This window comes from Ranitomeya variabilis, chromosome 8, assembly GCF_051348905.1.
Source record: "Ranitomeya variabilis isolate aRanVar5 chromosome 8, aRanVar5.hap1, whole genome shotgun sequence".
Taxonomy (NCBI): Eukaryota; Metazoa; Chordata; class Amphibia; order Anura; family Dendrobatidae; genus Ranitomeya; species Ranitomeya variabilis.
In genome coordinates this window covers 43,638,760-43,661,804 of record NC_135239.1, presented here as the reverse complement: position 1 = coordinate 43,661,804, position 23,045 = coordinate 43,638,760, and the positions used below count along the sequence as shown (strand labels likewise).

General features: G+C 45.0%; 1 protein-coding gene across 6 annotated transcripts in view; it reads left to right on the top strand.

Annotated features, from left to right (window-relative positions):
- The window catches only part of CACNA1E (calcium voltage-gated channel subunit alpha1 E), a 718,540-nt gene that overhangs the window by 544,316 nt on the left and 151,179 nt on the right, over nt 1-23,045 (top strand). For all 6 annotated transcript variants that reach the window (XM_077276797.1, XM_077276799.1, XM_077276796.1 and 3 more), the window contains 3 exons: nt 11,859-11,962; nt 15,010-15,162; nt 16,184-16,362. In XM_077276797.1, coding sequence (XP_077132912.1) covers nt 11,859-11,962; nt 15,010-15,162; nt 16,184-16,362 — 436 coding nt within the window. The remainder of the gene's footprint in view (nt 1-11,858; nt 11,963-15,009; nt 15,163-16,183; nt 16,363-23,045) is intronic.

Here is a 23,045-nt window from a genome sequence, read left to right as displayed (position 1 = left end):
TAACTAGGGGGATCTCAAAAAATCAAATCTGATCATTGGATGGTTTAAGCCCCACCTAGTTCTAACTAGGAGAATCTCAAAAAATCAAATGTCCATTTTTTCTGATTTGCTAGATAATTAGGCAGAAACCATGATTCTTGGTAATAGAGATGAGTAAACTGATTCACAGGATCCTGATCCAGCAGTTACGTCAGTAGTCCATGGCCACTGAACAGGAGCCATGTGAACCGCCTCCTACCTGCCACCATCCTTGGTGCCTTTTCTGATTTGTAGGTTTGGCATGTGATGCTCATATGATGTTGCGTCAGGCTAATTAAAAGAGATGCCAGGTATACTGGCAGGTATGAAACAGTTTTCAGGGGCTAATGACATGGCCACTGGACCAGGGTCCATCTTTAGTTGGTAAATATGTATGGATGCTAATATATCTTTAATAAGAAAAACTTCTAGCACTGTTGTCATTAGGCAGAGGACAGTCACAAGCTTTTTTACCAATATGATTTATTTTTTTAATAAAATGCTGCATTTTAAGTTATTAATACTTAATAATCACCACGTCCCGAAATGAAATATGATTGCATTATCTTGTTCAAGAAAGCATAATCAGTAATTAGATTTGTCATGTAACCTTGTGGACACCAAAAAGAAACAATACAACACAGCACTCCGTCCCCATATGCAGGATGTAGCAATATAACTACCTGAAAAAGGTGACAAACCCCTTGTTGTGGCTGATAGGGTAGAAAGTCCTCAAATTAAGCATATTACAAAAGGCGACTTCTTATGTCTCTACAACGATTAAAGAGTGTGTTCTGAATTTGGGAGTAAGAAGTCAGTGCAGTGCATAGTAATATATAGGGAGCAGTGAAATTGAGCATGTATTGGGCAAGAGTCACCTGCTATGTTCTCATATATAGAGGTGGATCAGTAAACATTGCACTGCAATATAATGTAATATAAAATATTTTTTGTAGGGGGAGAGGTGGTCACTGGGGTGTTTTGCAGTACATTCTGCATCTTTGTGATGTACAATTTTATAGTTACATTATAGGAAGACACTTGGTAAAATCATAGATAGAAAATATGTGTCACAGAGGTGGCTGGCCTCGGTGATGTACAGTGGCATGTAAAAGTTTGGGCACCATTTGCCAAAATTACTGTTATTGTGAACAGTTAAGAAAGTTGAAGATGAAATGATCTCTAAAAGGCCTAAAGTTAAAGACGACACATTTCCTTTGTATTTAAGGCATTTAAGGCAAAAAAAAAAAAAAATATATATATATATGTGTATATATATATATATATATATATATATATATATATATATATACACTCACTGGCCACTTTATTAGGTACACCTGTCCAACTTCTTGTTAACACTTAATTTCTAATCAGCCAATCACATGGCGGCAACTCAGTGCATTTAGGCATGTAGACATGGTCAAGACAATCTCCTGCAGTTCAAACCGAGTATCAGTATGGGGAAGAAAGGTGATTTGAGTGCCTTTGAACGTGGCATGGTTGTTGGTGCCAGAAGGGCTGGTCTGAGTATTTCAGAAACTGCTGATCTACTGGGATTTTCACGCACAACCATCTCTAGGGTTTACAGAGAATGGTCCGAAAAAGAAAAAAAATCCAGTGAGCGGCAGTTCTGTGGGCGGAAATGCCTTGTTGATGCCAGAGGTCAGAGGAGAATGGGCAGACTGGTTCGAGCTGATAGAAAGGCAACAGTGACTCAAATCGCCACCCGTTACAACCAAGGTAGGCCTAAGAGCATCTCTGAACGCACAGTGCGTCGAACTTTGAGGCAGATGGGCTACAGCAGCAGAAGACCACACCGGGTACCACTCCTTTCAGCTAAGAACAGGAAACTGAGGCTACAATTTGCACAAGCTCATCGAAATTGGACAGTAGAAGATTGGAAAAACGTTGCTTGGTCTGATGAGTCTCGATTTCTGCTGCGACATTCGGATGGTAGGGTCAGAATTTGGCGTAAACAACATGAAATCTTTGGGATGTGGTGGAACGGGAGATTCGCATCAGGGATGTGCAGCCGACAAATCTGCAGCAACTGTGTGATGCCATCATGTCAATATGGACCAAAATCTCTGAGGAATGCTTCCAGCACCTTGTTGAATCTATGCCACGAAGAATTGAGGCAGTTCTGAAGGCAAAAGGGGTCCAACCCGTTACTAGCATGGTGTACCTAATAAAGTGGCCAGTGAGTGTATATATATACATATATATATTCATATTTTACATTTTAAAAATTATAAAAAGGCCGTTAGGAAAAGCCAGATGATGCAAATTTCACAGCTTTATTGAAATCCAGACTCTTCTAACCTTGTGCCAAAAACAGCAGCCATGGGTTCTTCTAAACAGCTGCCTAGCAGTCTCAAACCAAGCAAAATTCAATGAGAGCTGCTTGTAGGATTGCTAGAGAGCCAAATCAGAACCCCATTTGACTGCAGAAACATTTAGCAAACTTTGCAGTTGTGTACATTGTTCTACTATTCAGAGACACCTGCACAAATATGGCCTTAATGGAAGAGTCATCAAAGGAAAACCTCTCCTGCAGCCTCACCATAAAATTCAGTCAGAAGTTTGAAAGGAGCATCTAAACAAGCCTGACACATTTTGTAAGTGCAGCGCCCCAGAGTCCTGGTCGTTGCAGTACTGTGGCTCCGCCGCTATGGGGAGCTATGGTACGTCTGATGGCACTGAAGGAGTTCGTCTAACCAGGTATCACAGACACCAATACATTTCACAGCCGGGCCTACAGGGGGAGCTAAGGGTTCTATTCACTAGGCCACTCCCCACCATAGTGGGTAAACTGGGGGTCAGGCAGGAAGTTAGATCAGAAGCTGACTGGGTTGGAACCAGGCAACACCTTGTGGCAGAGGGTGTTGCAGGGGAAGATACAGTAGGGTCTCTGTCAGGGGTGGGATCCTGACAGAGGCTTGGCAACTTGAACGAACGTAACGGGACCGTGCCTGCTCAGCATAGCGGCGGTGCCCAAGGAGGGACCAGAAGCGAGATAGATTGTGCTGAGTGAGAAACGAGATCATAGCAACAGGAGAATACCAGTAGGAGTCGTGCTGTAAGACCGAGGCAACATCATACTGAGGCGCATAACCAGTGGCCGGAACGCCGAGGGAGTATTATCATATCCAGCTTCAAGCAATACTCTAAACAGCGGCAGGACAGTCAGTCTAAGGCGGGCTGTCTAACTTAAATCACCTATGCAGTCTTGGGGGGCAACTTGTGGAGAGGGGCGACTCTAGGGTCCCGGAAGAGCTCCGAGCCTACCCGTCAAACGGGTGCCGTCCCAACCAGAACATCAGGGAGGGACGGAGGATTAGCAGAACAACATCTAATCGAGTTGTGAGGGAACTTAAGAAACAGACACAACAGTTGTGGGGACTTTCCGTAAGCACAGCAGGGAAGGACCACAACACATAGCGCAAGCAGGAAGGCACAGATTTCTACCTGTGAAGAGAACTCTGGAGGTGCCATTGGACCGGCCGGACTTGCGCAGCCTGGTGAACCCTATTCCGGACTGAGGACCCAGAGATCTTCAGTAAAGAGGTAAAGAGACTGCAACCTGGTGTCCTCGTTATTTACCGCGACCTGCACCCCACAACGGCACCGCTACAGTCACTACCATCATCCATCATATCTACCACTGACTGTGCGCCCCTCGGCAGGGTCACGGATCGGGCCTAGCCACCGTGACAACCCCAGAGCAGAGACTCAGAGGCCCGGTACCGGGTACCCCTCGGCCCTGTGGCAGTGGGGGCGCTACAACTTGGCGTCACGAACAGGATCTACTTAAGCCTGAAGAATCAGGTCATGTGTGCCTTGGAACTGTGATTTACTGTGCTTGGACTGTACTTTATTGCAAAGACTGTGGATTGTCACTTGCCGCCAAAAGTTTGCGCCAATACCGCCGCCATTACAGCGCTAAGGAGAGCGCAGGAGAAGAAGAAGGGCGTGGAAGTGGGCGTGAACAAGCTGAAGAGCGCGAAAGACAATGGCCGCCCAGTCTAAATATCTCGGCCCCTTGAGGACGTGTCCGTCAGCAGCCGAGATCCGCCTCCTGATCCTCAATGGTGGGCAGAGACAGAGAAAGCGAAACCGCCCACGGAGGAGAGAGCGGGAAAAGGACCAGGAAGAAGAAGTCCGCGACCTAGAGGACGCCATGGCCAGCCGCCCGGAGCCGGAGCGTGGGGTCGGAGCCGAGGACTCCCCCAGCTACCCGGAGAGGCACCGCAGCCAGACCTCCACAGTTGATGCTGACCTCCTGCAGACCGGAGCGGACGAGCTGATCCACCAACTCCTGCAGACGCAGCTGAGCACTGAGGCCGGGTGGAAGAAGACCATCATCGGGAGCCTCACCAGACATCTGTCGGCAGCCTCATCTGGTCCGGAGCAGGAAAGAAGTTCCAGCGCTCCAAAGCCAGAAAGCAAGGCCCTGCCGGAAAGCAAGATGCTGCAAACGGAGATGACAACGCCGCAGCGCAAGGCCCTGCAACCAGCGTTCCAGATCCCAGCGGAGGAAGAGCAGACCGGCACCGGAGGGACCGCATCTGAAGCAGGTATGAAGGACGACCCTGCCCTGATGACTGACACCACTCCCATGACTGCTAGTGCCACAGCTGCTAACTCCGTTCCAGTGACTGATCTTGCAGCAGCCGCTACCTCTGCTGCAGCAAATGCCCCTACTCAAGCTGCGCAGACCTCCATCACTGTGCATGACTTAACCGTACATGAAAGACGGATTAACGGTGTTTGTCCAGCACTGGGTGCAACCCTGGACTTCACCCTTCCCGGGCCAAGAGGGGTTAAGTGCCAGGTGCAGCCCTGGAAGCCGTCCAACTAAACCTCGATACCATGAGAATGTAAATAGTTCCTTGTTTAACTGTTTGTCTACTGTTTGATGCTAAACCCGTCCTGGGTTAACTTTTAAAGGGATCCCTTTGTTGACCCGGGATCCCTATTGTTTTTGTTTGTTTTTTCTAAGTTTTTGCACAAGTTTCTAGAACTGCCGCAATCATGAACAGTGCATGATACAAACTTTCTGTAAATAGTTTGCACCTTATTAAAGGTGCTCCCTACTGGTTTTACTTAAAGAAGGACTCTTTGTGAAGATACCACACTGGAACCTTTGTTGAGTATGGACTGGTAGCTTGAGAAGACACGCTACCTCATAGAGACTTGATCCCCTCTTAAAGGGGATGTTCATCTACGTACCTATGAGTAATACTGCCTTAAAACAGTAAAGTGATGATGATGCTTTGAAAGAAAATGACACTGTTTACATGTAAAAGTTATGTGTATTGAACTGGTTAACTGTAGGAGAAATGTTGATAATGTTGATAGAAAATGGGGATAGAAGGTAAACCCTGAGTCCTCCGTGGAAAGCTAGTTTATTGAAAGAAAGAGTTAATAATGTGTTACCGAGGACAGAAAGTGAACCCGTAGGGGTTAGGTAGTGAGTCCTCCTAGGAGCCATCTGAAGAAGGCTCAGTAGTCCTAAACTGAAAGAATGTTATGCTCTATACTGTGTATAGTAGTGGAAAAGACAGAAGGCTCGGGCTGAAAGGAGCAGTCCTGTGAGAAAGGAGAGGCAGTAGGTCTGGTGCCGTTAGGACAGGCGGTCCTGCAGATTTAAAGAAGGAGAATGTGAAAGTTAAATTGCCTTATAATGTGATTATAAGAAGGTCTTTAAAGGATTTAGAGTGTACATCCTTAAGGGCAATGTTAAACTATTGTTCAACAAATTTTGCACTTAGTAGAATACCCGGTTGGGTAACAGGAGCTATTTATAGCATGTTGCTATAATATTTAACCATGTTTGTAACGTTCAAGTGTCCTTACCTCCCATAAAGGGAAGCCTGTTCAAGTATACTTATTGTTATTGCACTCAACAAAACTGTATGTCTTTTTGCTAACTTGTATTGTTGTTTTCTTCCCAGTCCCGGAGTACTGTGTTTAACCAGGGGGGAGTGCAGCGCCCCAGAGTCCTGGTCGTTGCAGTACTGTGGCTCCGCCGCTATGGGGAGCTATGGTACGTCTGATGGCACTGAAGGAGTTCGTCTAACCAGGTATCACAGACACCAATACATTTCACAGCCGGGCCTCCAGGGGGAGCTAAGGGTTCTATTCACTAGGCCACTCCCCACCATAGTGGGTAAACTGGGGGTCAGGCAGGAAGTTAGATCAGAAGCTGACTGGGTTGGAACCAGGCAACACCTTGTGGCAGAGGGTGTTGCAGGGGAAGATACAGTAGGGTCTCTGTCAGGGGTGGGATCCTGACAGAGGCTTGGCAACTTGAACGAACGTAACGGGACCGTGCCTGCTCAGCATAGCGGCGGTGCCCAAGGAGGGACCAGAAGCGAGATAGATTGTGCTGAGTGAGAAACGAGATCATAGCAACAGGAGAATACCAGTAGGGGTCGTGCTGTAAGACTGAGGCAACATCCTACTGAGGCGCATAACCAGTGGCCGGAACGCCGAGGGAGTATTATCATATCCAGCTTCAAGCAATACTCTAAACAGCGGCAGGACAGTCAGTCTAAGGCGGGCTGTCTAACTTAAATCACCTATGCAGTCTTGGGGGGCAACTTGTGGAGAGGGGCGACTCTAGGGTCCCGGAAGAGCTCCGAGCCTACCCGTCAAACGGGTGCCGTCCCAACCAGAACATCAGGGAGGGACGGAGGATTAGCAGAACAACATCTAATCGAGTTGTGAGGGAACTTAAGAAACAGACACAACAGTTGTGGGGACTTTCCGTAAGCACAGCAGGGAAGGACCACAACACATAGCGCAAGCAGGAAGGCACAGATTTCCACCTGTGAAGAGAACTCTGGAGGTGCCATTGGACCGGCCGGACTTGCGCAGCCTGGTGAACCCTATTCCGGACTGAGGACCCAGAGATCTTCAGTAAAGAGGTAAAGAGACTGCAACCTGGTGTCCTCGTTATTTACCGCGACCTGCACCCCACAACGGCACCGCTACAGTCACTACCATCATCCATCATATCTACCACTGACTGTGCGCCCCTCGGCAGGGTCACGGATCGGGCCTAGCCACCGTGACAACCCCAGAGCAGAGACTCAGAGGCCCGGTACCGGGTACCCTTCGGCCCTGCGGCAGTGGGGGCACTACATAAGCAAGTCATGTGGAACAATGAGGTTAAAATAGAACTCTTTGGCCACAATCATCAAAGGTATGTGTGGAGAAAACGGGCACAGAATTTCAGGAAAAGAACATCTCACCAGCCATTAAGTATGGAGGTGAATCAATCATGCTTTGGGGTTCTGTTGCAGCCAATGGCACTGGGAACATTTCACAGGTTGAGTTAAGAATGGATTCAATGAAATTTCAACATCTTCTTGATGCAAACATAACACCATATGTAACAAAGCTGAAGTTGAAAAGAGGATGGCTTCTACAAATGGATAAAAAATCCTAAACACACATCAAAATCCACAATAGACAACCTCAAAAGGCACAAGCTGTAGGCTTCACAATGGTCCTCACAGTCCCCTGATCTGAACATCATTGAAAATCTGTGGCTAGACCTCAAAATAGCAGTGTATGCAAGACGACCCAGGAATCTGACAGAACTGGAAGAATTTTCCAAGGAAGAATGCATGAAAATCCCTCAAACAAGAATTGAAAGACTCTTGTCTGGCTACAAAAAGGGTTTACAAGCTGTGATATTTTGAAAAGCGGGTGCTAGTAGGTACTAACCATGAAGGGTGTGCAAAATTTTGCTCATTTTAATTTCTGTAGTTTTTAAAATGTAAAAGATGAAACTACATATTTTTTCCCTAAAACAGAAAGGAAATGTGTCATCTTTAACTTTAGGCCTTTTAGAGATCATTTTATTTTCAACTTGCTTAACTGTTCACAATAACAGTAATTTTGACCAGGCGTGCCCAAACTTTTACATCCCAGAAAAGAAGGCTCCAGTAACTTTAAGGCTACTTTCACACTAGCGTCGGGCTCGGTCCGTCGCAGTGCGTCGGGCCGAGGTCCCCGACGCTAGCGTTGTCTCCGCCGCACAACGGGGGCAGCAGATGCATTTTTCCAGCGCATCCACTGCCCCATTGTGAGGTGCGGGGAAGTGCGGGGAGGTGGGGGCGGAGTTCCGGCCGCGCATGCATTACATGTAACGTTTTTTGGTCCCGACGGTCCGCCACAACACGACGCAACCGTCGCACGACGGTTGCGACGTGTGGCAATGCGTCGCAAATGCGTCGCTAATGTTAGTCAATGCTGAAAAAACGCATCCTGCAAGCACTTTTGCAGGATGCGTTTTTTCGGCAAAACGACGCATTTGCGACGTATTGCAGTTAACGCTAGTGTGAAAGTAGCCTAAGTTGCTTTTTTTTTCTTGTTCAGATTGGACTTTGGGTTTGGGATTTAGGAGTGGCTAAATAGACTGGGTGGGAATCATCGCTCCCATATCTCTAGTTTAGCTTCTCGGTAAAAGGCTTCTGAATGCTTCACGTATGTGTGGTGTTAGAGAGGCATTCAGTGTGGGTGCTAATCAGACTGAGAAAGGAGGAAGGCCTGTGTCCTTGTAAGGGTGAGAGACCCCATGCTTAATCTTACCCAAAGAAGAAGCTATAACCTGGTGCCTGTGTGTATCTGAATCTTTGCCAAAAATCAAGTATCCCTACAACCTACCATATATGAACCACAGTTTTTCAAGTATTGTTTTTTTATTTGTTACTCTTTGTTTAGTTTTTTTTCTTTTTTAAGTGTAAATATTGATTTTACAATTTACAAGCAGTGATTTGTGTTCATTTGTTGAATACTGAGAAGTCGCTATTGTCACAATATATCTCTCTCGATTATTAGGTAAGTAGTTGTTATACTACACAAGTTTGCTAATGGCCATTGTCAAGTAGATGGATCGGTTGGCTTGAGAACAACGTTTTAGATTGCTAATTGCGGAGTTTGTTGGAATCACAGTAGGGAATGAAACTCTGGCCTATAATTAAAGAAATTAGTTGAACAATAGCCCAATTTTGTGTTTCCTAAATTGCCAGGATCCTTTCAACTTTTTTTTTTAAATGCTCTTTTGAAATGTCTATCAGGTATTCGCCTCTGATAGATAAATATATATTTTATTTATGCATATTCAACTCTATACAAGAAACTTGCATCTTGTAATCCGGAAATTCTAATAATGGCAATAAAGTGTAGAATGTTAATGAACTGAAAGTATAAGGTTGAACAGAGAAACCAATTAAAAACAAAGTTAAAGGTGTAGTCCAGTAAAACTAAGTCATCACCTATCTATAGGATACGTGATAACTTGTGGAATGGTGGGGGTCTCACCGCAAGATCCCCCAGAATCCGGCAGAATGGAGTGGTTGTGCACATGCTTGACTTCTGCTCTGTTTAATCTCTTTGGGGCTGCCGAATGCTGCGCTCGGTGATTTCCAGCAGCCCCATAGAGAATGAATGAAGAAGCGTTAGGGCGCGTGTTGAGAATACCAACGATTGGTGCTGGACCCAGCAGTAAGAAACCAGCAAAGTTGAGGTGACTAAGGCTCTGTTCACATTTTTGGTTTATTCACCAGGAACAATCCCAGCGTACATTCTAAACTTATCCATAGGACCCAATCACGTGACTTTGGATAAAAAGATGTCCGTTATCCTCAATTATGCGTCACTGTAAAGAAAACCATAGTCTCTATGTAAAGGGACAAGGGCAAAGTAAAAAAATAATATTAGAGTACATGATTTTTTTTTGCACTGAGATTGGGGTCGTGATATGCTTAGTGCAGTACTTTTTCCTGTCTTGACATGGCCACAGGAGCTTGAAGGAGGTGGGATGAAGTTGGGGAGATACAGGGACCTTCTCCTCCATGACAACTGTTTTCTACTCCTGCTGAGTGAGGCAATCCAGCGATCAGGATACATGGCTTTTGGGTTCCTCTCTACTGGTGCTTGGTGACAGGTAGCAGCTGGTCCCTGGCAGATTGTAACTGGTACGTTATCGTGGGCTAGGTGTATGGTATAGATGCTATATCAATATAGCTCACTGTTTGCCAGTCTGGAGATTCTGAAAACCGTATTTACCCTTCTTTTAGAGCCTCCAAGCTCATCTTATGCTGCTATTGGCTATGGCCGTATATTGCGTAGTTTGTGATTGTAATCCAAACTTCTTTCATGGTATGTTTGTGATATTTTACAACAATGTGTGTACAAACACTGCACACTTCTCCCAGGGATGAGCCTCACTGAGACCTATTAGTCTGAAGATTCCGTGGAGAAACAGAGTAAAGAGCTCTACTCTTGTTCTTATTTTCTCCAGTGGTCTCAGCCATCCAGGGTGCATCCAGGGCACAGTATCCTGGGGATGTACAGCTCTGCCTTCGATGGCGTTGAGCCGTGTGCGGTGCACTCTCCTTGACTTTTGTGTGTGTTGGTGGGTGGAAACGGAGACTCGAGTCTTTACTGTGTGAAGTTAGAAGAGGAAATAAACAAACCTCCCACTGACCAACATATGTCACTGTATACCTAAGAATCGGCGCACGTTGGAGGCTTAAATTGTAGGTGGAAAATTGGGAATTCTCAAGGTGTATTCCTCCAATGTGTCTGGAAAAAGAGGTGTGGACAAAGTCTAACCCAACACAATCTCCCCTTAGAAGCAAAGTGATTACTCTTCCTAAGTAGTTAAAGGGAACCTGTCACCCCGCCTGGCGTTTTTAACTAGAAGGGCCACCTTGTGCAGCACTAATGCTGCATTCTGTCAAGGAGGCTCTTTTATTTTGGGTCCCTTCCAAAGCTGAAATATTCATTTTTATAATTTGCCCCTCATACCTGTAGCCTGTCCGGGGGGCATGTCTTTTCCTCCAGACACAAACGCCTCCCAGCCATTCCTCAGCCCCTCCGTGCGCCGTGCGCCGCCTCCTCTGTGGTCATTAATGTCCCCGGCGCCTGCGCTGTAAGTTTTTTTTCGGGCATGCGCAGTTTGCGCTGCCCTTCGACTCCCATCACATGATGGGAACTTACAGCGCAGGCGCCGGGGATGTTAATGAAGACAGAGGAGGTGGCGCCCGGTGCACAGAGGGGCTGAGGGATGGATGGGAGGCATTTGTGTCTGGGGAAAAGACATGCCCCCCAGACAGACTACAAGTATGAGGGGAAAATTATAAAAATGAATATTTCAGCATTGGAAGGGACCCCAAATAAAAGAGCCGCCTTGACAGAATGCAGCATTAGTGCTGCACAAGGTGGCTCTTTTAGTTAAAAATGCCTGGGGGGGTGACAGGTTCCCTTTAAGAACTTGGACTTCATCTTGCCTCCATATTTCTACTTGGAGCCATTTATTGGGTACAGTCATACCCAATGCATCAGGTTTGATTGGCCATTGTAAGCATGGACCCAAAGATGTGCAATGCACTAAACATAGCAGAGATAAAGTGAAAAATATGTGCATGTGCAAAGTACTGTGACTGTAACGAAGAAGTGAACAGCACAAAAGGCGATCTCACCGGGCATATCACCTTTAAACCGCATAAGATGACCACAAGATACAACATTAAACCTAGGCGTACTAATTGAGGAATTGTTTGTGACACCATGTGGTACATCATGGATGGTGGCATTGGACGTTCTGCAACCACCAGGTCAGACCTAATGTAGAAGGAGCCTTTTATGTTCGAGGTGTTCAGCGTTACACCCACACTAGACAAGAAAATAACACCACACCGATACTATACCATATATTCCCAGGCGGTTTTAGGTTTTTGTTTTCAAGGAATGCCAAGCATTTACATATTTTTGCAACGATTAGCACAATCCCTCATACCTTTCTGTTTCTATTGCAGCATTTTGGCCACAGCTGGTACTCACTTCAATACTCATGTAGACCTGCGCACGTTGCGGGCAGTGCGTGTTCTCCGGCCACTAAAACTGGTCTCTGGAATCCCTAGTAAGTTTACCTTTATTAATGTGAAGCCATGTTAATGTTTTTCACAATGTATTATGGAACATAGACAAAATGTTATTGGTAAATATGTATGTACAGGGTGGGCCATTTATGTGGATACACCTAACTATAATGGGAATGGTTAGTGATATCAACTTCCTATTTGTGGCACATTGGTATATGGGAGGGGGGTATATGGGAGGGGGAAAACTTTTCAAGATGGGTGATGACCATGGTGGCCATTTTGAAGTCGGCCATTTTGGATCCAACTTTATTTTTTTCAATGGGAAGAGGGTGGTGCACCATCTTGGGTGTCAGGTCTGAGAATTCCTACATGAACAGTTTCCTGGAAAGTTGATTCGTTGTCGTGGGCCACTTGGATGGCCACCAAGGTCTCCCGATCTGACCCCCTTAGACTTTTATCTTTGGGGTCATCTGAAGGCAATTGCCTATGCTGTGAACATACGAGATATGCAGCATCTGAAACAATGGATACTGGAAGCCTGTGCTAGCATTTATTCTGCGGTGTTGCTATCAGTGTGTCAAGAGTGGGAGAAGAGGGTTGCATTGACAGTTCAACACAATGGGCAGCATTTTGAACACATTTTATAAGTGGTCATAAACTTGTAAATAACTCATGAAACAATAAAGCTATTTTAAAACCAAGCACATCATTGTTTTTCTTGTGAAATTCTCAATAAGTTTGATGTGTCACATAACCCTCTTACCATTGGAAGAAATAAAGTTGGATCCACAATGGCCAACTTCAAAATGGCCACCATGGTCACCACCCATCTTGAAAAGTTTTCCTCCTCCCATACACTAATGTGCCATGAACAGAAAGTTGATATCACCAACCATTCCCATTTTATTTAGGTGTATCCATATACAGTAAATGGCCCACCCTGTATTTACCCCCATGGGGTGCGTATCTGCACTCATGGATGTTGACATGGGTAAAGTTTATTAAATGTTCATAATAGTTCCTCTGCCATATGGATTTTTTGTCAATGAGTGGTCACTGACCAGATTAATTTTGATGATATTAGATTATAATTTCTCTATATAGCAGTTAGGATATGCTATTCCCCTCAATTTTATACAGCAATTTGCACATTCACTTTATAGGCACTAATTACATATTAGGGGTAATCAGCATATGTCTTGTAGTACAAGAATCACTTTTCTCCGTGTCATATATCCATGATGTAACACCATGTTTTTACTGGTGTACCTTGGCCGAACTCAAATAGCTCTGTTTTTTGATATGTGTCATATTGATTGTCTGTTTTGATATATTATACTATTATAGTTATGTACTTTTTAAATATCTTGTATTGCTGTGTGGTCAATATGCTCCAATTTCTGGTAGTTACACGCTGTTTAGGAGCTCCATAGGGTATATACCCACATAAGTCCTGGCTGACAGTCCCGGGACTTTTTGCTATAGACTATGGTTTCTGTATTTGAGATTACGTTTCTTTTCATATTAATGGACTTTATAGGATTTTTCTTATTTTTGGGCTTTTTTGTTTCTTTGCTTTTGTTTGTTTAAAAAATATTTGACTTTTTTTTACGTTTTTTAGTTGTTAGATGAAAGCCACAATCACCAGCAGTCACTATAGACAACTTCAAAAAAGCATTAGTTTATATTATTTATATCTTGCATTTTTTTTTAGTTCCAATATGGGACTGTAGAAATATAATAATAGATACTATGATATTTTATATCAATAACCTGACAATTTTTTGGCAGAGGGAATAGTAAAGCCAAGTTGTCAACTAATTCATTTATTTATAGGAGGAATGAGAGAGGACAGCACAATTCAGAGTTACCAAAAAGATATTCAAAAATCATTTCAAGGGTGCTGGTGAAAAGTTTTTTTTAACTGCTGTAATTTGTATATGACCAAATGTCATAATGTTTTTGGACTCATTATTTTGTTCATTGATTCCTCTTAGGCCTCATTCACATGTTCAGTATTTGGTCAGTATTTATATCAGCCAAAACCAGAAGTGGTTGAAAATACAGAAGTTGTGCATGTGCACGAGTTTCTGTTATATTTTTCCTCTGTTCCACTACTGATTTTGGCTTATGAATACTGATGTAAAATACTGACCAAATACTGAATGTGTGAACGTGGCCTTAGGCTCCAGACACAAAGAGATTTTTGAGGAATTCAAAAACCATGACTTTTTCAGCAGCAAAAAAAGCTCCTGAAAACTCTCCTTTTTTTGCGAGGTTTTGGAGTTTTTATTTCTCTAAAGTGTTTCCTAAATCAGTTTGGAAGAGTTTTGGAAGAGTTTTTCTTGATGAGGTTTTTGCAGCCCAATTTTTTTGCTCATTTTTTTTTCCTCCTGGGGCTTTTCATAACTTCTTTAGAAAAAGAAAAAGCTAAAAAACCCTTTTCATAAGAACCACAAAGTGAATTTTACTGAGAAAGATTATGGAGAGTTTCTGATAAAAGTCTTTAAAAAAAATATGTGTGAACATATTTTATGGTTATGTGCACCAAGTTTTTAGAAGTGATAAAAAATGATGAGTTTTCTAGTGGAAATTGGTTCAGTAAATGTTTTTCGTTGGTGACTTTTTGGAAGCAGTTTTGTAGAGTTTTTGAAATGTTTTGGAATAGTTTTTATCCTGAAATATTCTTTGCAGTCTTCTGATCGGACAGTGTCTAGTTTGGAGCCAATACCATTGCATCAAAGAATTGACAAACCCTTTTTTTTACCACCAGGCATTTTTCAAACCTGAAAAGGAAACAAAAAGCTTAAAAGTCTGAAACTATGACTAAGCGGACCTTCAATAGAAATGTATAGAAAGATACTTTTAAAGCTTTTTTAAGTGCGTTTTCTGGCTTTTTTTGAGTGCTGTCCCGCTTAAAAAAATTCACTTAAGTGTCTACGATCATGGAAATAATTCTACTGAATATTTTCTCTAAAAAGTGCATTAACACGATATAAACTGCTGCTTCTGGAATCCACCAGCTACACATGGCCGCAAAAATGAACTTCCCTTTAAGTTTATCAATGTGTTGTGTTCCCCACAGGTTTACAGATCGTCTTAAAATCCATAATGAAGGCGATGGTCCCTCTGCTTCAGATTGGATTACTGCTTTTTTTCGCCATTCTAATGTTTGCAATTATTGGACTTGAGTTTTACAGCGGCAAATTGCACAAGGCCTGTTACAGTAACCAGTCAGGTACACGTACGGTATATTACTCTGATGCTTCTCTGTAAAATGGCTACTGCATAGTCACCGCAAAATTGGGGGATTCCCACAACACAATGGAACCTCAGTGTATCCCTAGGTGATTAGGAAGCACAACAATCAAAGTACATCAGGTAATCCTGCAATTTCCCTGTAAGTCACTAACGACTATGAGGGACTTTTTTTTTATGCAAAGGACAGTGGTATCCTGCGGCCTAACTAGAATCCAATGGGCCCCTTTGCAAAATTTGAACCTGGCCCCACTGCATGTTGGTCAGATATATGGGCCCTTGTAATATTCTAAATACTATAAAGACATAAGTTTTATCCCTTCCCCCTTCATTATGTAGTAATGTCTCCCATCCTGGGCCACTTCAAGTATATATGTCCCCTCTCCTGGGCCCCTTTCTGGTATATAGTGTATGTACCCCATCCTGGTATATGTGTCCCTCATCCTAGTTCCCTTCTTGGTATATATGTCCCTCATTCTGGTATATATGCCCCCCATCCTGGACCCCTTTCTGGTATATTATGTCCCCTATTCTGGTGTATATGTCCCCTTTCTTGGGTACCTTTCTGGAATATATGTCTCCCATCCTGGAATATTTGCCCCCTATCCAAGGCCTCTTTCTGGTATATATGCCCCCCATCCTAGGCCCCTTTTTGGTATACTATGTCCCCAATTCTGGTATATATGTCCCCTATCATGGGCCCCTTTCTGGCATATATGTCCCCCATTCTCGTATATATGTCCCTCATCCTGGGCCCCTTTTTGGTATATACCTTGCCAACCTGACATGTACCATACATAATAATGTTGTCCTCTACAGAGAGGCCAGGGCCAGACGGTTGCCACTGCAGCCACTATAGATATTTCCCAAGGCACGAGCATCAATGACAACTAGGCATAGGATAATATAACAAGTTGTGCCAAGAAAAACAATAAATTGTCTCCATTATGTACAGTGGCTGCTTCCTGCTGCTACTTATATGGCAAACTTCTGTTTTGCAGCATGGGAAGCAATGGATCCTCCTCAACCCTGCGGAGTACCCGGATGTCCAAATCGATATGTGTGCAAGGATTGGATTGGACCTAATGATGGAATTACTCAGTTTGACAACATCCTATTTGCGGTGCTGACCGTCTTCCAGTGTATAACCATGGAGGGCTGGACCACAGTGCTGTACAATGTATGTACTGTAATATTGTTGGATGATGTATTGATAACAATGATTCCTCTGATCCCTCCAGATTTTGAGATTTCACACCCCAGCACACTACATGAAAGTGTGAGTCCTGTGTGGGTGCTAATGTTGGTGCAGGCCACTTGTAGCCATTGGTGTTGTCTGGCCAGGACCATAGGTTCCACAGTCCAAAAAAAGAGACTCCCATTCTATAACGCAGTCTTAACTGAACGGTAACTTGGCAAGAGTTATAGACAAGGCGTAGCGGGTACAAAGTCTTATGGTCGTTTTGCAAATCATGTCCTTCCACTGTAGTCTCCTCCAGGGACGGTGAAGGACACTGTTTTGCCCTACTTCATCACAGCCTAGCTTGTCGTCACAGTCCTGATCAGCATGTCTCTCTACCTGCTCAGCGGTTCCTCGTCCTATTTCTTCCACTACTGGCACCCTAGATCTATCATTCAGTCCTATTTAGGCACGTTACCTTCGACGTTTTGCAAGCTCAGAGTTTTTTGTGACACGTCGACTTATCCAAGGACCCCTTTAAGCTAAAAGGCCACTCTGTCTCACCTTAGACAAGTTCAAGGTCACGCTGCTCCTTTGACCCTTACTCTCCTTCTCCATAGTTCACCCACAATGGCAGCACTGCTCACTGACATTTTCTACTTGATCATGAACTTCTCCCTATCTGCCTAACTACAGGAAGTACAGGTAATGGAGAAACAATTGGGTTAATTGTGCGCTGCCGGATGCCAATCCGAGTATAAGTGGTTTATTTGTCAACGCATTTTGAAGTATACAAAATTCTTCCTCAGGACAACCATGATAGATCATATATAGAAATCTATTGTGATTGTCCTGAGGAAGAAGTTTGTATACTTTTCAAAACATGTTGACAAATAAAACCCTTATACTCAAATTAGTCTTTCCCTTATGACAGCGGAGAATTAACTCATTTGTTTCTCCATTACCTGCACTTTTATCTCATGGATCTGCAGCAGCCTAAAGCATTATCAGTGTTTGTGTGCACAAAATCTGACCTGGTGAGCACCATTATGCAATTCTTTTAACATTGTTACCCAGATAAGACCCGTACAGTCCTTCTTTCTTTTAACTACAAGAAGTGGTCTCTTTCCCTAACACTAAGCCGCTCCCACTATGGGCTAGTCCTGAACAGTAATTCTATCCTTACCCTAATATCACTAACTACAGTCACTATCTTATCTTACCTATCTTATATCCTAAGTCCTAGCTATTTTGTCTTACACTATGCTATCCTATACTGTACACCACGGACATTATGCATTACCGTACTTTTCAGACTATAAGATGCTCCGGACCATAAGATGCACCTCAAATTTTCAGAAGTAAAATAGGAAAAAAAATTAATGTGTCAAATGAGGGTCCGTCTTACAGTCTGAATTATTCGTTTTGCCCGGGGGGTAGGGTGTGATAGGGAGCGCTGGTGGAGCGGGGTCTTAGCAGGTGTTCGGTGGTCTGGCTCATCCCAGGCTGGTGCTGCAGGCTCGGTGGTGCGGTGGCTCCACCATTTTGTGAAAGCCCCCAGACATCCATCCCATGCTGATGCATGGCAGTTTGGCAGATGATCGGTAGTGCGGGGGATCTACCGGCATTTTGTGAAAGGCCTGAGCCCCCACACTTCCATTGCTGTAATGATGAGTTGATCTTCATGAAAATGGCCGCCGGAGGTGGCGCATGTGCAGAATGAGATCTCGGGAGATGAGATCTCGGTGCCAACCAGCCAATCTTAAGCAGATAGCTGGTGGCTGGCATTTTCAGGCTGGTAAGGGGCCACGGATAGCTCAGGTGCAACGGCTGACACACAGGAGACACGTTCCTTTAAAAGTTGACAGGTTTATTTTCTCCATAAACCAGCAAGGCAGCAAAAAAAGATAACAGTCCGTACATATAGCCTTTGGCTCAGGCATAGGGAAACAAATGTCCGTTCCTTCAGGCTCAGTCCTGAAGCCTTAACACACTGTGGAGGCTTGCCCCTCCACACACACAGACTCCTGTCTGTATTGTCCGCCCTGGACACATGGAAATCTGTCCACCATGACAGACTCCCACACTCACTGCCATGTGCCAAACACACCTCCATTATGTATATTACTATAATCATGAAGCACCAATAATTCCAATGATGGTGAGCAGGTAGTCCTAACTCTCTCAAGGCACCCTAAGGATGTCCTAATTGGACTACTCCAAAATAAAATTACCACTAAAAAACGGAGCAAAAACGTCCACTTCAACATATTTGTATAAAAAATACGAATAAGTTTATTGTAATCACATTAATAATCAATATACAGATCATAAAGACACAAAATACAAAATGTGCATGCTGTCAGCACAAACATATAGCAAGAGGCATTACAAAGAGAATATGACAGTAGCCAAGTTTAGAGGGGGAGTACAAAAAGAACCCTTCAGGTTACAGCATTAGTCCCTATATGGTGTATGGCCCTGTGTAAACATATCACTAGGTCCAATAGTACCCATAACACGGCCACCACATGGATGAAGTCACATAGTTAACATAGGTACACCCTGTTGAAAAAGCCACACGAAACGCGCGTCCGGGGAGCCAAGCGAGGTGGGAGTACGAACCCTGACTACCAATGGGTAAGCACTGCAGCTATTGTATTTAACTATGTGACTTCATCCATGTGGTGGCCGTGTTATGGGTACTATTGGACCTAGTGATATGTTTACACAGGGCCATACACCATATAGGGACTAATGCTGTAACCTGAAGGGTACTTTTTGTACTCCCCCTCTAAACTTGGCTACTGTCATATTCTCTTTGTAATGCCTCCTGCTATATGTTTGTGCTGACAGCATGCACATTTTGTATTTTGTGTCTTTATGATCTGTATATTGATTATTAATGTGATTACAATAAACTTATTCGTATTTTTTATACAAATATGTTGAAGTGGACGTTTTTGCTCCGTTTTTTAGTGGTAATAATAAACACCTCCATTATGTAGGCTGAAACCACACCCAGGTACCTGTCACATGATTAGACATGTGGTTCTGACATCACCACAGGTCCTGACACACATACCGACAGCTATGGTTACATCACAGCGGTAAGCCATCTATGTGACACATATCTCCCGTCGATTACATACCCTTTAGCCATGCTACATACCTCCCCCCTCTGCCTAAAGCCGTGGGGCTTGGCACTTGTCCTTAACCGATTAGAGACCCCTCTCAGTCGTCCCTGACAGTCAAACCGTCTGTCTAAGTCAGAGCCTGTTATTGAACCCTTGTCCTCTCGTCTGCTACAGGATCTCCTGCTTAGGTCACTTAACCCTGAGCTGACTGAGGCATCACTGCTTCTACCTGTTTCATCAGGCCACCTTCTCCCATGGTCTTTATTGCCTGGAGAGGAATCCATCCACTTTTCTCTATGTCCTCTGTTAGCTTCAGCTTGAGGACTTCCGGTCTTATGCAACGTTCTTCGCATCTCTGGCAGCTGTTTACTAACTTGCAGTCTCTCAAGTCTCAGCTGCTCTACCTCCCTTAGGTATGCCATGCGATATTCCAGAAGCATGCGGATATTCCTAATACTCTCTCTGGATCCGACAACAAGGAACGGAACCATCCCATCTTCATCCATGACCTGGACCTCTTCATCAGCCGGTATCCTCAGTCTCTTCAGACCGGATTTATCCACCATCTCCTGCATCACTCTGCCAAGTTTCCCAATTACTTTCGCCACCAGAGCTTTGGGTACTTGGACTGTGTCTTCCACTAAGCCCGACCGACTAAGAGCTTTCCTTTCACGCTCCAAACGTCGAAAGCTTCATCATTCTTCAAAATGATCCTCTGTTTTGTACTGAGGCAGTGTAGGTGCATATCCCTCAGGACAGCCACCCGCTTCACTGTGACTTCCCTAGTCGACAGTATGACCAACTGCTGAGTCTCAGGCGCCCAGTGCACACTACACGCCTCTACCGCCTTTCTAAATGCCTCATGCACACCCTTCCTGGCGCACGCTTCTCGCATGTCTTCGGGTACATCAATCACAGTCTTGAAGAGCGGGGTCTCACTCTCTTCATAGACAGATGGCTCCCTTTTTGCCTCTGACCTTTCCACCAAGACGTCTGTCACGACCGGGTGACTCTCTTGTTCCGCTTTTAGCACAAACTCTTCCTCAGTCTTTTCTTCCGCTTGAGCCTTCGCCAAGATGGGCATTGGCAACTCCTCTGCCAGGCAGCGACGTTCCTCCTCTCTATGGAGAAGCTCCTGCTGATGCTTTTCTTGAGCCATTCTGAGCACATCCATATCTTTCAATATGGCCCTATTCATGGCCTGACATGCTGATAGGTGACCTCTGAGTTCAGAGACTTCCTTCTCCAGCTCATCCACTCTGTGCTCAATCGCCAGTCTCAGGACCCTTTCTTGCTCGACTGTCTCTTTAAGCAGCTCTATCTCATGGTCCTGCTCTCTTTTGGCCAGCACATGTTGCACCACCAATTCTCTAATTAGATTTTCAGATGGGGGCTCTTGCCCACCCACACTCTGCCTCTTCAGAGTTCCACCTGTTTCTGCAACCACCTCTATGGTCCCTCCTGGGCTCTCTGTCGGTTTACTCTTAGGTACCTCTGGACTCTTGGTAACTTCAGAGTTCTCCATCTCTTCAGCATCAGGTACTTCATCATACTGAGCCACTTCACTCTTTCCGGGCATTGCAGATATGGGACTACCACAGGTCTGTTTTAATTCCAGCCCTACCTCTGTGTTGGGATTTCTCAGAGGTAAAGTGACCTCCTTATCAAAGACAGTAACCTGATCTGTAACTGACCCTGTCTCTTCCTCATCATCTCTCTTCTCAGAGGGCGTAACCTGTCCCATCTTTTTGCGTCCCCCGCGACGAGATGAAGATTTGTGATTTTTACTGGGCTCCTCCTTACTGCACTCTTTTCCCTTTGCGCTCGAGTCACAGTCTGGATAGGAGTCACCCCCTCTCACCCTGTCATCCTGGAACAGCAAGTCCCCACTTAAACAGGTGTCAGACCCACACTTTCTTCCAGTCACCCGTAACTCTGGACTATTGACATTAGGTGGCGCTACTTTCTCTTTATACATCACACCACTCGGAATCACTACAGCCTCCTGTTGTGGTGAGGCTCCCTTAGGGTCACTCAGACTCTGTTCTGAGCAATCAGACACTCCCCTTTCCTCCCACAAGTCCCAAAACCTTTCAAAGTCCTGGCCTATTACAACAGGGAATGGCAAGTCTGGGACTACAGGTTCATCATGGCTGGCAATAACAGTGGGCATCTCAATGATTACCCTGGACACCGGATAATCCCTAGCGACCCCATGAACGCAGTGGGCTTCCATCTTCCTTCCGGGAATCAGATAGATAGGGAGTGTGGCGCTCACCAGCGTCACCAGGCTCCCTGAGTCCAAAAGTCCAGTCACGCACACTCCATTGACTTCTACAGAACAACTCTGTGACATCTTGTCAGACGAAAAGTCAGTACCACATTCTGAACATGCGCTGTTCTTACATTGAACCTGGCAACAGTTCAACAGCGCATTCGCCGCCGCCCCTTTTTGGGCCACCACCCCTAATTGGGTTGCCGCCCCCTTTTTGTACTCCACCCCCTTTTGGGTTACCGCCCCCTTGTGGACTATTTTCTCCTTTAGGGCCATCTCCCCTTTTAGGGACTCCACCCCCTTTTGGGCAACTACCCCCTTTTGAGACACAGCCCCTTTTTGGCCAACCATAATTATTTGGGGTCACCGCTCCATTTTGGGACTCCACCCCACTCTTAGGGACACCACCCCACTTTGGGGTACACCCCGTGGACTTCCCACAGCACTCTCAGGCCCCAGTTCGCCCAGCACACCAATGTGACTCTAGTCCTTTTAAGAGTCTGCACACATTTAACCAGCAATGTCTCTTTTTTTTTCTCTCTCTTTGCTGCAACTGCAGCTACACTTTACAAGGCTCTGCACTCCAAACTTCGTGGACCCGCCGATCCACAGCAAGCCGCTTGTCAGCTTCGTGGACCCGCCGATCCACAGCAAGCCGCTTGTCACCTTCGTGACCCCACCGAGCCACAGCAAATTTCGTGACCTCACCGAGCCTCAGCAAGCTGACCACAGAAGGAAAAAAAAAGAGAAATACCTGGACACGCCGGTCCACAGCAAGCACCTGCACACGTGCTTTATAGAACAAAAACAGTCTTTCACTGACCCCGGTCAGTACAGCACACAGACTTCGGTATGTTTCACACCGGGCTTTACAGCCCAAACACAGTTTTTCACTGACCCCGGTCAGTATCACACGGTTTCCAGACCGTTACCTGTTGGTGGCGGCCACACAGGTTCCCGGATCCCTCTTCTCCTCAGAGGTATCCACAAACTGCAGTTCTCACTGACCCCGGTCAGTTTTTACTCAAGACCGTCCCCTCCTCTGGCTCAGTCCAGCCAGCACTGCAACATGTGCTCCTTGGATCTTTGCCCGCATTCCAAACACCAATTGTTGGGATTCACTCGCTCAGATGCAATGGCTGACACGCAGGAGACACGTTCCTTTAAAAGTTGACAGGTTTATTTTCTCCATAAACCAGCAAGGCAGCAAAACAAGATAACAGTCCGTACATATAGCCTTTGGCTCAGGCATAGGGAAACAAATGTCCGTT